General features: G+C 41.4%; 1 protein-coding gene across 1 annotated transcript in view; it reads left to right on the forward strand.

Moving 5' to 3' along the window:
* The window catches only part of LOC124605364 (huntingtin), a 511,164-nt gene that overhangs the window by 398,205 nt on the left and 98,727 nt on the right, over nucleotides 1-14,232 (forward strand). Inside the window, exon 43 of the mRNA XM_047136992.1 lies at nucleotides 8,538-8,632. Within this exon, the coding sequence (XP_046992948.1) occupies nucleotides 8,538-8,632 (95 nt within the window). The remainder of the gene's footprint in view (nucleotides 1-8,537; nucleotides 8,633-14,232) is intronic.

Below are 14,232 nucleotides of genomic sequence, written 5' to 3' on the forward strand. Positions count from 1 at the left end.
GAAACAAGGGTAACTGGAAGACCTTCCACAGAAAAATTTTTGGAGAGACCTTGAGTAGTGACCTCAGTAGCAGGCAAGGGGCACCACATCACCTATGGAAAATGCAAAAGTGCATAAATGACAATCAACCAGGACAAATTCAGAAACAGACCTGGAAAATCAATATGGATGTGTTCCCAGGGCTGGCTTGCTAGATGATATAAAGAGAACGATGACCTGGGAGCCACCTGTTGACTAGCACACTGGGGACATGCAGCAACCAAGTTTTCCAAGCTCTCTGTCAATGCCAGGCCAGTACATACATCTGTGAGCCAAGGCTTTGGTGTAGGAAGCACCTCAGTGCCCCCCATGTAACATCTGTAAAACCTCCTGCTGCAAACTCTTGGGAACGACCAACTGGGGAGCTGGATCATCTGTGGAGACGAGGACACCATACAAGATTGAGGGACAATGGTGCAAGACAAAGTAGTATGAAGTGAATTGGACAAGCATCCCAGAAGACAAGAAGACCAACTCTGTTGGACGAGATAGACTAAGTGCCTAGGGATGGGGTTGGCTGCTGTTGCCATGCGACTTGGGTACTAGTGATTGGAAAACTATGTACTGCTTGGTAGGAGGAGACATCCAAATGCACACACATGAGCTCCTCCCAATTGAACTGGAGGTCTGGGCCAACTGGCAGCCAGTATAAGGCATCCATGTTGGTGAAAACGAATGTCGTAATTGTATTTGGAGAGGAACAAGGCCCACTGCTGCAACTTGTGGGCTGCCTTATTGGGAACCCGGGCAGATGGACTAAATGATGAAATTAAGGGCGTGTGATCTGTAATGAGTTTGAATTTGGTGCCATACAAGAAAATGTGATGTGTGGTGACAACATGCACAATGACCAGGACCTCCTTGTCGATCTGAAAGTACAAGACCTGTACTGGATTGAGAGTTTTGGATGCAAATGTCAGTGGCTGCTCCAAGCCCTCTGAGGTCTCATGGACCTCCCCCTTACAGTGCTGCGAGGTGTCCATAGCCAAAGCCAGTGGTTTGTCGGGCTCAAAGTTAACTAGACATGGAGGTGACCAGAAGTGTTCCTTCAGTATGATGAAGGCCTGATCGCAGTTTGGAGACCAGACAAAAGCAGCACCATTACCTAGAAGGAGATGCAATGGGTGCATGGTGGTGGATGCCCTGAGAATGAACCGGTGGAAATATGCAATTTTATCTAAACTGTTCACACAACGATGAGGGACACAGGAGGTCTGTAAAGGCCCTGACAAGACTCTACAGGGGTCAGACACTATGCCTTGAGAAGACATGGCCCAGTTACTCAACAGATGGTTGGAAAAAGTTTGGACTTCTGCAGATTGCAATGCAGATGCACAGCCCATGGTTTTTGAAAGTGAGCCAGGAGGTTGTGCAGGTGGTTGCTCATAGTGCGTTCTGTAACAATGATGTCATCCAGGTAGTTGAAGCAGTGTGGAATGTTGGACATGACCTGTTTCAAATAGGACTGAAAAATTGTGGGTGCAGTGCCATCCCAGACATCAACAGTTGGTATTGATAAGAGCCAAATGGTGTGTTAAAGACCGTGATAGCATTGGACTCATCATCCAAGGTTAATTTGGTGATATGGTTCAGATAGAGAAGAATTGTCCCTTCTATGCATGTGAACAGTTTGTCAGGACATGGCAGTGGGTATGTGGCGACCACGGACTGTGAACTCGCCACAAGGATGCAATTTACAAGAGAGTTTCTTAACTATGATAAGGAGTGTGGCACATCCACTAGATGAAATGGGAACCACAACCCCAAGGGAGGCAAGCTTGTCCAGCTCCGTCTTCATTTGGGAGTGGAGGGCCAGGGGAATCTGCCTAGCACAAAAAACTCTAGACTGAGCTAACTGATTCAAGGTTAAATGCTTTCCGTAAAGATATCCTGAAATTCTGAGTACAAAGATTCCAAAGACTAATAGGGGATCTCAGCAGATACCACAATTTAATCCATATTGACTGTTAACAGACAGTAACTGTTTCAAAAATATGAAAAGGTGTTTCAGAGACTGCGTCACAAAATTTACCTGATTCAGCCATCCTGGCTCAGGTATTCCACAGTTTTTTAAATCAGCACCATTTTGCATTCAGATAAAAGTAGTGCTTCTGACTCAAAGAGGACTTCTAATTTTGCAATTTCATTATAATGCCTTTAGAATGTCATCTTTAGAAAAACATTTTTTACACCACTTTTTCATCACTTTCATGTCACCCATTTAATTTTAGAGTTCTGATTTTAATTGCATTGTTTTCACTTTTTATGTTTATATTTTAATCCAAATATTTAAAGTTGTCTGTTTTCTTTGACGTTGCTAGACATGGTTTTGAAAATTCTTGGTGAGGTACTTTCATGGGTCATGTGTTAAGTCCTTCCAAAAAATATTTGCAGATTTGGCTTTTCCGTTGTCTCTGTGAGAAGTTCTAATCTTTTCTTTGTATTCTGTATTACTACAAGATCATTTGCAAAGGCCAAACACTTTTCTTACTTCTTTCTCTTGTGTTATACTTTTTGAGGTGCTTGTTGATAGGTTCAAGTTGCTTCATTTCAAAGCATCTCATGCATATCCTAATAATTTTATCTGCTTGCTTCCTATCAAACTGATAGATTTTCAAATGTCTACCTGTTTTCTTATGTACCTGTTGTACCAAGCTTTCATTTTTTTGTCTAAGTGCTTCTTATCTGTTATTCCACCATCTGTGCTTTCGTAGCTTGTTGCCTAGAGCTGTTTCAAATGGAATATGTTTGATTATTTCCACACAGTCGTTGACATCATTACTCATTTCCTTGAGCCTCTCTTGAAAATTACATTCCCTTTTCTTCAAGTTTCATTATTAATTCTCTTAGTCATACGGGCTTGAGTTATAAATATGTTTTGGAATAAATCTCGTGTGGATCTCAGTTGGAGTGATCTGGCTTAATTTCCATTTCTCTCTATACTGTAATGTTCTTGATTTCTTGGTAAGTATAACTGTGAAACTCTTACAAGTTGGGATTCAGTGACAGCTATGTTTTTTGCTTTCTAGGTGGTTTATTGAAGAGTGTTGTCGTGATGTTAAGATCAAATACGCTGAAGCGCCAAAGAAACTAGTATAGGCATACATATTCAAATACGGAGGTATGTAAACAGGCAGAATATGGCACTGTGTTTGGCAACGCCTATGTAAGACAACAAGTGTCAGGTGCAGTTATCAGATCAGTTACTGCTGCTAAAATGGCAGGTTATCAAGATTTAAGTGAGTTTGAATGTGGTGTTATAGTCGGCACAAGAGCAATGGGACACAGCATCTCCGAGGCAGCGTTGAAGTGGGGATTTTCCCTTACGACCATTTCATGAGTGTACCGTGAATATCAGGAATCTGGTAAACCATCAAATCTCCCACATTGCTGTCGCTGGAAAAAGAAGCTGTAAGGACCCAGACCAACAATGACTGAAGGGAATTGTTCAACATGACAGACGTGCAACTCTTTGGCAAATTGCTGAAGATTTCAATGCTGGGTCATCAACAAGTGTCAGCATGTGAAGCATTCAATGAAACATCATCGATATGGGGTATCGAAGCCAAAGGCTGACTCTTGTACCTTTTACTACTGCATGACACAAAGCTTTACACCTCACCTGCGGCTGTCAACACCAACATTGGACTGTTGGTGACTGGAAACATGTTATCTGGTCGGACGAGTCTCATTCTAAATTGTGTCAATTTGATGGACGTGTACTGGTATGGAGACAACCTCATGAATCCATGTACCCTGCATGTCAGTAGGGGAACCGTTCACCCTGGTAGAGCCTCTGTAATGGTGTGGGGTGTGTGCAGTTGGAGTGATATGGGACCCCTGCTACGTCTAGATACAACCGTGGCAGGTGACATGTAAGTAAGCATCCTGTCTGATCACCTGCATGCATTCATGTTCATTGTGCATTCCAATGGACTGGGGCAATACCAGAAGGACAGTGCAACACTCCAAACGTCCAGAATCGCTACAGAGTGGCTCCAGGAGCATTGAGTTTAAACACTTCCACCAGCCACCAAACTCTCCAGACATGACCATTATTTGAACATATCTGGGATGTGTAGCACCGTGCTGTACAGACGAGATCTCCACCACCTCATACTCTTGTGGATTTGTGGGTAGCCCTGTAGGACATTAGTAGAGTCCATGCCACATCGTGTTGTGGCACTTCTGTGTACTTGCAGGGGCCCTACACGACATTAGGCAGGTATACCAGTTTCTTTGGCTGTTCAGTGTAACTTGAATATGTCTGCTAATCTTGAGTTCTCTTGTGAGCTAGATAGCTTCCAAAAACTTCTATCAGTGATTGCTCCCTACCAGGATTGGCACTGAAGTCTTCCAACATGATTATTATGTGGGTTTTGTGATCGTTTGATATAATGTTTTCTAGATTTTCTTTTTTATTTCAGTTCTTCTTGTTGGCTTCATTGCACTTCAAAATTTATTAATGTTTATTCTTGCATTTAAATGTTAAAACAGATAGTCTTTCACTAAAGGATTCAAATCAACAATATTCGGGATTTTACTATTGTGAACTGCGAAGGCCATTCCTAAAATCCTGATATTTGAGTTGCAAAGTGTAACTGCCAGGTCACCTGTAAAAAGTTAACAGTTCACACCGTCCATTATTAGGTCATCAGCATGTATTGTTTCTTGGATGGATGCTAGCAGGATGTTGTTACTGTTCAAAAGGTTTATCATTTGTTTGAGTTTCCCAACTTTGCAATGGGAGTTAGTATTTATCCGTGTACATTTTTATTGCCTCTAAAACTTCAGATTGGAAAGGTTTACCAACTGTTCCTTGCATTATGGTGCAGACACTCCAGAATCTAAATCTCTGTCTACACTCAGTTCAGGAGTGGTGGATCACCCACCTGGAGTAATATTTTGTTTCCCCTTACACTTCATAGTTATCCTATTTTTGTTGTGAGGGTAGACACTTTTCTACCAGAGGTAAAACTAAGATTTTTAGTCTTAGAATGTTCTTTTCTAGCTGTCCCTAACATTGGGTACAAATGTTGTCTAAACATATCTGATATGGGAACAGACGCATTTGGATTTTAATTTCCAACTTTTATGTGAATGCTAAGAGCAGGGTTGCAGACGCAGTTCTGCTGTACCACTCGAATTCATTTCTGGCTTCACTGCCATTGAGGTCTTCATCATTACCTTGATAAATTGCCTTCATGACATACTATCTCGTGGGCCAGGCAAACCAAGGCTTTTCTATAATGTGTTATTCTCCACCAGGATTTGGGCTGGCTATGGTAGCCTTTGTATGTATATTATTATTATTATTATTATTATTATTATTATTAATTCTTTCCTTTCTCAGACATTATGTCTGGTTAAAAATGGAAAGTGACGCGGACCTTGATCAAGTGTGACTTCCTTTTAACTGTACGGTGTATGTTACATTGCATTTAGGAACTTTCGGGTAATTGAACTTGTATCAATACTTACAGATTTCTGTAGTTGTATATATAAGTTTGGATGTAGCTGTATTGCGTTGATGTACTGCTGGATATTGCGTGGTATGACTCCTGTAGTTGATAGTATAATTGGTATAATGTCAACTTTATCCTGATGCCACATGTCCTTCACTTCCTCAGCCAGTTGGATGTATTTTTCAATTTTTTTCTCCTGTTTTCTTCTGCATATTTGTTGTATTGGATATGGATATTTCGATTAGTTGTGTTAATTTCTTCTTTTTATTGATGAGTATGATGTCAGGTTTGTTATGTGGTGTTGTTTTATCTGTTATAATGGTTCTGTTCCAGTATAATTATATTATTATTATTATTATATGTATAATTATATAATATATATAATATAATTATATTATTATTATTATTATTATTATTATTATTATTACTACTATTATTCACACTTGTGCCCTACTTAACCTTTCTTTGTTCCTAATTTCTTTCATTCTCCCAGAATGAGTTCTTTTCTTACTCACAGGCCAAATTGTCCAGATCTCCTCAGTTTTTTTGTCTAGCCAATTGCCCAGTCATGAATTTTATGCTTACCAGTTTGTTCTGTCTAGCATTTGTTGTTGTGTTATCTCTACATCTTTCAGATCATCTTGTACTGCTGCAATTCATTTCATTGTCAATATTTTAACTTTACTTCGAGTTTTGTAGTGCTCCACAACTCATCTGGTAAATTCTTTTAATATTCCCATAAAATTTTATCTTGTATATTATTAATATTTATATCCAAATAAGTATTGTCTTAGAATGCTGCCACCCATTTTATACTACGAAGTCCCTTCCGTACAGCCTAGCCACCCGTGGTCATCACATCTGCAGTGACGAGCAGTCCCTCTCGGATTATACCGAGCATCTCACTGAAGCCTTCGCTGACCGTAATTATCCTCCTAACCTTGTACAAAAACAAATCTACCGTGCCTTATCTTTCCAGTCTCCCACCACCTCCCAAAGTCCCACAGTCTGGCCACAGAGGAGCATTCCCCTTGTAACTCAGTACCACCCAGCGCTGGAGCAACTAATCACATTCTCCGTCATGGTTTCGATTACCTTTCACTGTGACCTGAAATGAGAAATGTCTTGCCCACTATCCTTCCCACTCCTCCTACAGTGGTATTCCGCGATCCACTGAACCTACACAATATACTCGTCCATCCCTACACAACCGCTGCTCCCAATCCCTTACCTCATGGCTCATACCCCTGTAATAGACACAGATGCAAGGCCTGTCCCATACATCCTCCTACCAACACCTACCGTATTTACTCGAATCTAAGCCGCACTTTTTTTCCGGTTGTTGTAATCCAAAAAACCGCCTCCGGCTTAGAATCGAGCGCAAAGTAAGCGGAAGTTCTGAAAAAATGTTGGTAGGTGCCGCAATGAAGCACGGCAATTGACTACATTTTTAAATCTAAGATGACTCTAATTTCTGTGCATAATGTAATGTACTAAAGAGGTGTCTGCAAAGATTTTCAAACGGAAAAATTTTTCTCTAAATTCTCGTTCAGAACATCTTCTATCATACGCAGTCTATTATTTGGTTCTTGTTGATCATTATCAAAGAAAGCAGCAGTGTAAGTAGCAACGAACAGCAGTCTCTTGCCATTGTTTCGCTAATGAGACGATTCCTCTCTTTGTTTTTTTTTAATTGTAAGCTGCGGTAGCGTACGGCGACAGACCGTAAACCCTCATTTTCAGAAAGCGACAAACAATGCATGACACAGTACAGTAATGCATCTTCAGCTTTGAGTGACGGAAACACCTATAACAAAGAGAACTGCACTTGTCAGATCAAAGAAATATAAGCAATCAATTCAAACCAGACGAAGCACGTGAAAAAGGAAGGGTACCCGTATAAATACGGACGGAGTGCCTGACGCATAACAACGGCTACCTGGTAAAGCTTAACTGCTAAGCTTACGACTCGAACCAAACTACTACAGCTGTATCGTCATTCATTCAACCTAAATTGTGTCTCATATTACAATGGACCAACTTTGTTTCGATTTGGAAGTGCGGCCTAAAACTTTTCTCCCCCCTTGAATTTCGAGTCTCAAATTTCAGGTGCGGCTTAGATTCGGGAAATTTTTTTTCCTCGATTTCGAGTCTCATTTTTCAGGTGCGGCTTAGATTCGAGTGCGGCTTAAATTCGAGTAAATACGGTACTCCAGTCCAATCACTAACATCACCTACCCCATCAAAGCTAGGGCTACCCATGAAAGTCTTTTTTGACTGGCTTTTTGTTGTGCCTGTCTGCCCTTCAGCATCTCTGCTGTGTGGAAGGTGGTGATCTGTTCTTTTCATTGTATTATCATTGTTTCATCCTGGGGTTTCCATTGTTTGTTGTACTTGACACACATTTTACACATTAGCCCTTTCAGACCTGTATTTTTTTTTTTTTTTTGGAGGAAGAAAAACTTTTTTTTGTGGCAATATTTTTAGGTGATGTTTTAATGATTTTAGCTGCAAGATTTATACAAAAATAATATTTACATTTGGCTTCATATTATGGACTTAAACAATGAATTATGAAATATTCTTTATTGTAATAAGTAGTAAATTGATAATTCAGTCATTACCATGCAAAATAACAATAAGAATGTTCAATTATACAGTGGAATATAGCAAACCAACCAGACCTGTGTATTCTTGTGGTCATTAGTTGCAGCACACTGCTACATTGACTTGCTGATGTTTTCATAGTGATGCCCAACAGTTGGCAGCACTTACGCATGATTAGAAGGTTAAATATTCACAAATTTGTATCTGAGATTTCCATTGGGAAAAAATACTTCTGTTGCAGCTAAGACACAGTATTAGTTAATGGACACAATTGTAGCCACAGGGTCTCAAGGGACTAGTTAATGGAATCTGAGAAATAATTCATCATTGCTTCCATGAAGTGAATGTAGTTCATTCAATTTCAAGTAAGAGAATAATTCTACCATGTGTTTACATCCTAATTATAATGTGATTCATGTTTCATAGGTATGGCTATAGTCAAGTTTCCATAGAATATCTTTGGACTGCAACAAGGATATTAGAAGAAAATGCTACTTCTGTGGAACAAAATAAAGGAACAGGTATGGATATTAAGGCATAACTAGTGGACTAATCTAAGAGTAAAGAAATGGAATTGGTGTATTTTATTAGTAAATGGCTCTTATTACAGCAGATAATAAGTTTTCTGCGTGTCCACATTTAGTCCATATGCTGTATGATGTATTTGGTAAAATGTGTTTGAAAACTAAGCATTTCTCCCTTCTCTTGTCTCATTGATGTATGGTGTGCAGGTAATATATTTGCATTATAGGTTCTATAACATATCTAATAAAGGTTATTGTAGACAAAAAATGCCATAATAGTTATGTGGCTATACTGATTTTGACTCTATATTCATTACACTAGTCCATTTGATTATTCTTGGTCTGTGGCTTGTGAGGAAACAAGGTTCAAAATGGTTCAAATGGCTCTGAGCACTATGGGACTCAACTGCTGAGGTCATTAGTCCCCGATAACTTAGAACTAGTTAAACCTAACTAACCTAAGGACATCACAAACATCCACGCCCGAGGCAGGATTCGAACCTGCGACCGTAGCGGTCTTGCGGTTCCAGACTGCAGCGCCTTTAACCGCACGGCCACTTCGGCCGGCGAGGAAACAAGGATAATGGGAAAAAGAAAAAGTGTACCCACTCAAGTTTCTTGTTGAATTTGGAAACACTTTTGTGGCACAACAAATATATTAAAAAAAGTGTTGCTAAATGAGTGAAAATGTGTAAGAGTCAGAAGGGAAGACGTGAATACCAGTGTTGTCCTGATTGTGATGTCACATTTATTACTACCTAGTCTTACAGAATTTACCACAGTAATGCAAGTGTCAGCCTTTAGAAGAACATGCTCTCCAATTAAAAAACCAGCATGCCATGTAGGAGTTATGCAAATTTGACATAAATTGATATTCATACAGGTATCAATGGAAAATGGAAAATTGCAAACTTAGGCAGCCAGTGGATGAATGTGTGATGCTGCAGCACACTTTCAATGTGGAACTCTCAGGAATAGTAACCAGGGGACATGTCATTTCATGTACTCACTTGCACAACAATTCTTGCAGAGAGCCGTTGAACAATATACGCAGGTGTCAGCATTTGAGAGAAGACATGTACTTGGGCTCAAAGAAGCTGATTGGAGTAATTGACGAATTGCTCTAAATTTGAATAGGAGTGAGCCACTATTTGATGAAGTGGCAGGAATGGGTGAACCGTGGCCAAACACAGCATCAAGAAGGAAGCGTTCGACCTAGAGAGAGATGGCAGAAAGTAAGGACCGAGCATTCACCTGAGAGACATTCAGAGCCTCAGATTCATCATTATCATCAATCCAATGTGCAGCTGCTGCTTCAGTGACCACAGAGACCATTAATATAGGCCAGTCACATAAAAGGGACAGAGCTTACGGCACCCCTTGCGCCAATTACCTTTGGCCTGTGTAAACCAATGAGCCCATATGCAGTGATACTGAGCACAATTGGCCTGGAATCTCATTGACTGGAGCAGAATTGTCTTCAGTGATGAGTCCCACTTCAAATTGAGCCCTGATGACCAGCGAAGATGTGTCCACAGATGTCCCAGTCAGTGATGGGATACTAATTTGACTGTCGCCTGTCGTACAGCCAACAGCTAGGAGTGATAGTTTTGGGTGCCATTTCATTTCATAGCAGAACCCCTTTGGTTGTCATCTGTGGCACACTTACAACGCAGAAATATGTGGAGGACCTTCTACAACCCATTTTTTGCCCTTCATGGTAAGCCATCCTGACCTTACATTTCAGAAAGATAATGGCTGCCCGTGCAGGGCGAGAGTTCCTACTGCTTGTCTTTGTGCTTACCAAACTCTGACTTGGTCAGCAATGTTGTCGGATTTCTCCCCAGTTGAGGATGTTTTGAGCATTATGGGCAGGGTCCTCCAATCAGCTTGACATTTTGACAATCAGAGGTGGCAATTGGACAGAATTTGGTACATTATTCCTCACGAGGACATCCAATAACTCTGTCAATCAGTGCCAAGCTGAATAGCTGTGCGCATAAGGGCCAGAAGTGGAACACTGCGTTATTGACTTACTCCGTTTGTAAAGCTATTTTTCTTGAGTAAATCAACCGATTTTTCTGAAATTTTGGTTATTTGTTTGTATGTGTACATCACATCTTTCGATTTCTGTCTTTCAGATACTTCCTCTGTCTTGCATATTTATTTCTCTCCCTCTTTGCATGTTTCAAATTATCTCATGTGATACACATATTTTGATCATGCACTCGGATACACAGCTAAATCAGTAACCACTTACAGTGAGATCTCTTTATTCACTAAAACCAGAAGGTGCTTTTAGTAGTCTGACTGTGTATCGTACTACTGTTAAAAACCACTTCAGGAAGGTAATATGAAGTCTATATTTGGTCATTATGTAGGCTTGGATTAAAATAAACAGTGCAGTTATCACTGCAAAATATTGTTTGTAATGGAACAGGCGAAAGCAGTTTGTTTTAATGTCTGAATGTATATTGAAAAGTGTGAAGTGATTAAAAATAAATGATTTATGGTCTCCAGTGTTTAATAATATACACAGATAAAGTAGGTTACAGATGTTAAAGCACCAATTACAAGTGTACTGATATGATAAATGTACTGTAATCGTATATAAAGAAACAGACTCTGTTTATGTGCTAGGGAATGGGTGGGTGGATTGGGGGGGGGGGGGGGGAGGTTTATTGTGTGAAGATACTTTTCCCACTCTCAGCAACTTACTCTGAATGCACAGTGAAACTGTCACCTTTGTTTAGGTGAACTTACAATTTTCTACTTGCTGGAAGCACTTTTCAGAAAGTCAGTAAATACATACAACCAGTTCAGCAGGTCACAATATGGCCTTGTTTTCACTAAGGTACAATGATCATTTAGCATATTTTAATGGTATTTCAGTTTTATCTGTTTTACAAGATTGTAAAATGTTGTATGTAGTATCCTTTATCTTACTACACTTCTGTTTATCCGTAGAGCAGTTTTAGTTTAATATTCTTGAATATCTAATTGTGAACACTTCTGAATAGCATAAATATATTACAAATGTTCTGATAGACTGTAAATACTTTGGGAGAGTGCTCCCAGAATAGCAGAAGTGTTGGGCTGTTGACAGACACATGAAAGAGTAAGAAAGCTTGCTAGCTTTCAGAATAATTCCTTTCTCGAGCTAGAGTACACACACACACACACACACACACACACACACACACACACACACACACCTGTCCCACTACCTAGCGCTGACTGGATGTACAATGCTGGAATTGCAGTTTGGCGGCTGGACTAGGGTGGAATGGCAGTTGTTTTGAATTGAGTGATTGGAGAGAGACAAAGAAGGGTGGCAGGAAGAGGGTTTAGGGTGGATAGGTAACATCTCAGAGGGAGGCAGCTGGTCTGCTGGCTAGGAATGTGGAAGAGAGGGGGCCCAGGTGCATGGGTTAGGCATGTGATGTACGGGTGCCAGAGCCGATGAGGAGCAACTCGTAATGAAGGTGAACTGGAGACATGAAGTGGGATGGGGTGGTAGGACACAGATAGGTGAAAGTGTTGGGTGGAGGACTTGGGCAGTATGTTAACAGACACTAATGCTAGGAGGGTTGCGGGAGTGAAGGATTTGTTGCAAGGATAACTGTAATCTGACAAGTTAAGAAAATCTGGTGGTGGAGGGAAGGATCATGATGGCATGGATTGTGAAGCAGCCGTTGAAATCAAGCATGTTATGCTCAGCTGCCTGTTGTGCCAACTTTGTGACTACCTGACAGAAGATTCACATCAACTGAATCCTCCACCTACATGCTCTGCTGTAGTGATCCCATCTTAGATGTGCAACATAGCTCCAGCACCTACTGAAATCCTTAGCCCCACCCCAGAACTTCTCTCTTGAGTCCTTCTCCTTCCTCATCCCAGTGGCACCATGGACATCCACCTTCCACATTCTCCCAAAAAATCCAAAAACCCAGCAATCATGAACACCACATTGTAGCTGGTTATTGTGCTTCTAGTGAAAGAATTTCCATTCTTTTTGGTCAACACCTCCAACCAATTGCCAAAACCTAGCCTCTCATATCAAAGATACCAACCACTTTTATTCCTCACACACGATACAAACTATATTCTGACATACCTCTACTTCTCCTTTGAGGGGAACGTATTTAAACAACTCTGCGGAACAGCTATGGACATCCACATATCACCTTTCTATTCCAACCTTTGTTTGGGCCATATGGAGGAAAGATCCCTAGCCTCAAAAACCCCAAATTCCTTGTCTGGTTCAGGTTAATTGATGATATCTTCACAATCTGGTCTCACCTACCCTTATTCCTCCACAACCTCAACACCTTCCCTCCCGTTTACTTCAGTTGATCCTCCTTAACCCGAAGTGTCACCTTCCTGGACGTTGAACTCCACCTCTCTGATGGTGCCATCCACACCTCTGACCATATTAAACCCACTAACCAACAACAGTACCTACAGCTGTCATCCCTTCCACACCAAAAAATTGCTCCCATACGGCTTGTCTACCTATGGACAGCACATCTACCATGACGGGAAGTCCCTTACGGGAAGTCCCTTGCGCAGTACGCTGAAGTTCTCACAAATACCTTCAAAGACAGGCGCTACACAGCACACTTAGTGTGCAAACAGATTTCCCATGCCATTTCCTCATATGTCCCTAATCCATGCAACTTCCTAAAGAATTGGCTATAAAGGAATGCCTCCTTCATCACCCTGTACTGGAACAACTGAACCACAACCTTCTTCAAGGCTTTGGTTATCTATCATCATGCCCTGAAATGAGAGACAGCCTGCACAAGTCACTGTCAGTTAGACTGTCATTGAGAGTGCACTGGGAATTCCTGCTGCTAATAAGCCAAGTACACTGTTCGTTTGTTACATATTTTTATGATCTTCAAAGAGGAGTGACTTCAGTAAGGGTAGGAGCTGTGATTGCTGTGTAGAGATGCCAGCTGAGTTGGTGACCCTTCGCTCACAGTTCCAAGCAGTGTTGGCTTCTGTCAAACAGCTTGAGGCTGGTGTCAAAGGGCATCACTTTGGGGGGTCGGACACGGGGATGCAAGGGACTTCGAGCACGTCACACATGTCCCCCGATCGGTTCTCTGCTGTGGCTACCCTGGGTACTGCCTGAACTAAGGTTGACCCCTCACCTGTAGTTGAGTGGGAAACCATTCCAAAGTCTGGCAGGTAGCAAAAGACAATTGAGGGGCCGATCATAGGGCCTCCTCAGTTCAATTGACGAACAGGTTTTGGGCTTTATCTGTGGCTGACGAAGTCTCTAAGCTGGATGCAGTCGTCCACCCTGTTCCAGAGGAAGCTTCTCGGCCCACAAGGTCTGGGCATTCACAGAGGGTGGGTTTGTTGGTAGCTGGGAGCTCCATCGCTAGGCACGTGATGGGCCCCCTCAGGAACATGGCTGCCAAGGAGGGGAAGGAAGCCAGTGTGCACTCCATGGGAAGGATCGGAATCAGAGGCTCAGGTGGTTCTGTGACTGTGTAGATTGCAGATTCCTTAATTTGCGTCATCGGTGGGATTCCAGGTTCTGCTGAATAGGTCAGTAGTCCACTACACACACAGGAAGTGGCTAC

The sequence above is a fragment of the Schistocerca americana genome, chromosome 3 (genome assembly GCF_021461395.2).
Source record: "Schistocerca americana isolate TAMUIC-IGC-003095 chromosome 3, iqSchAmer2.1, whole genome shotgun sequence".
Classification (NCBI taxonomy): Eukaryota; Metazoa; Arthropoda; class Insecta; order Orthoptera; family Acrididae; genus Schistocerca; species Schistocerca americana.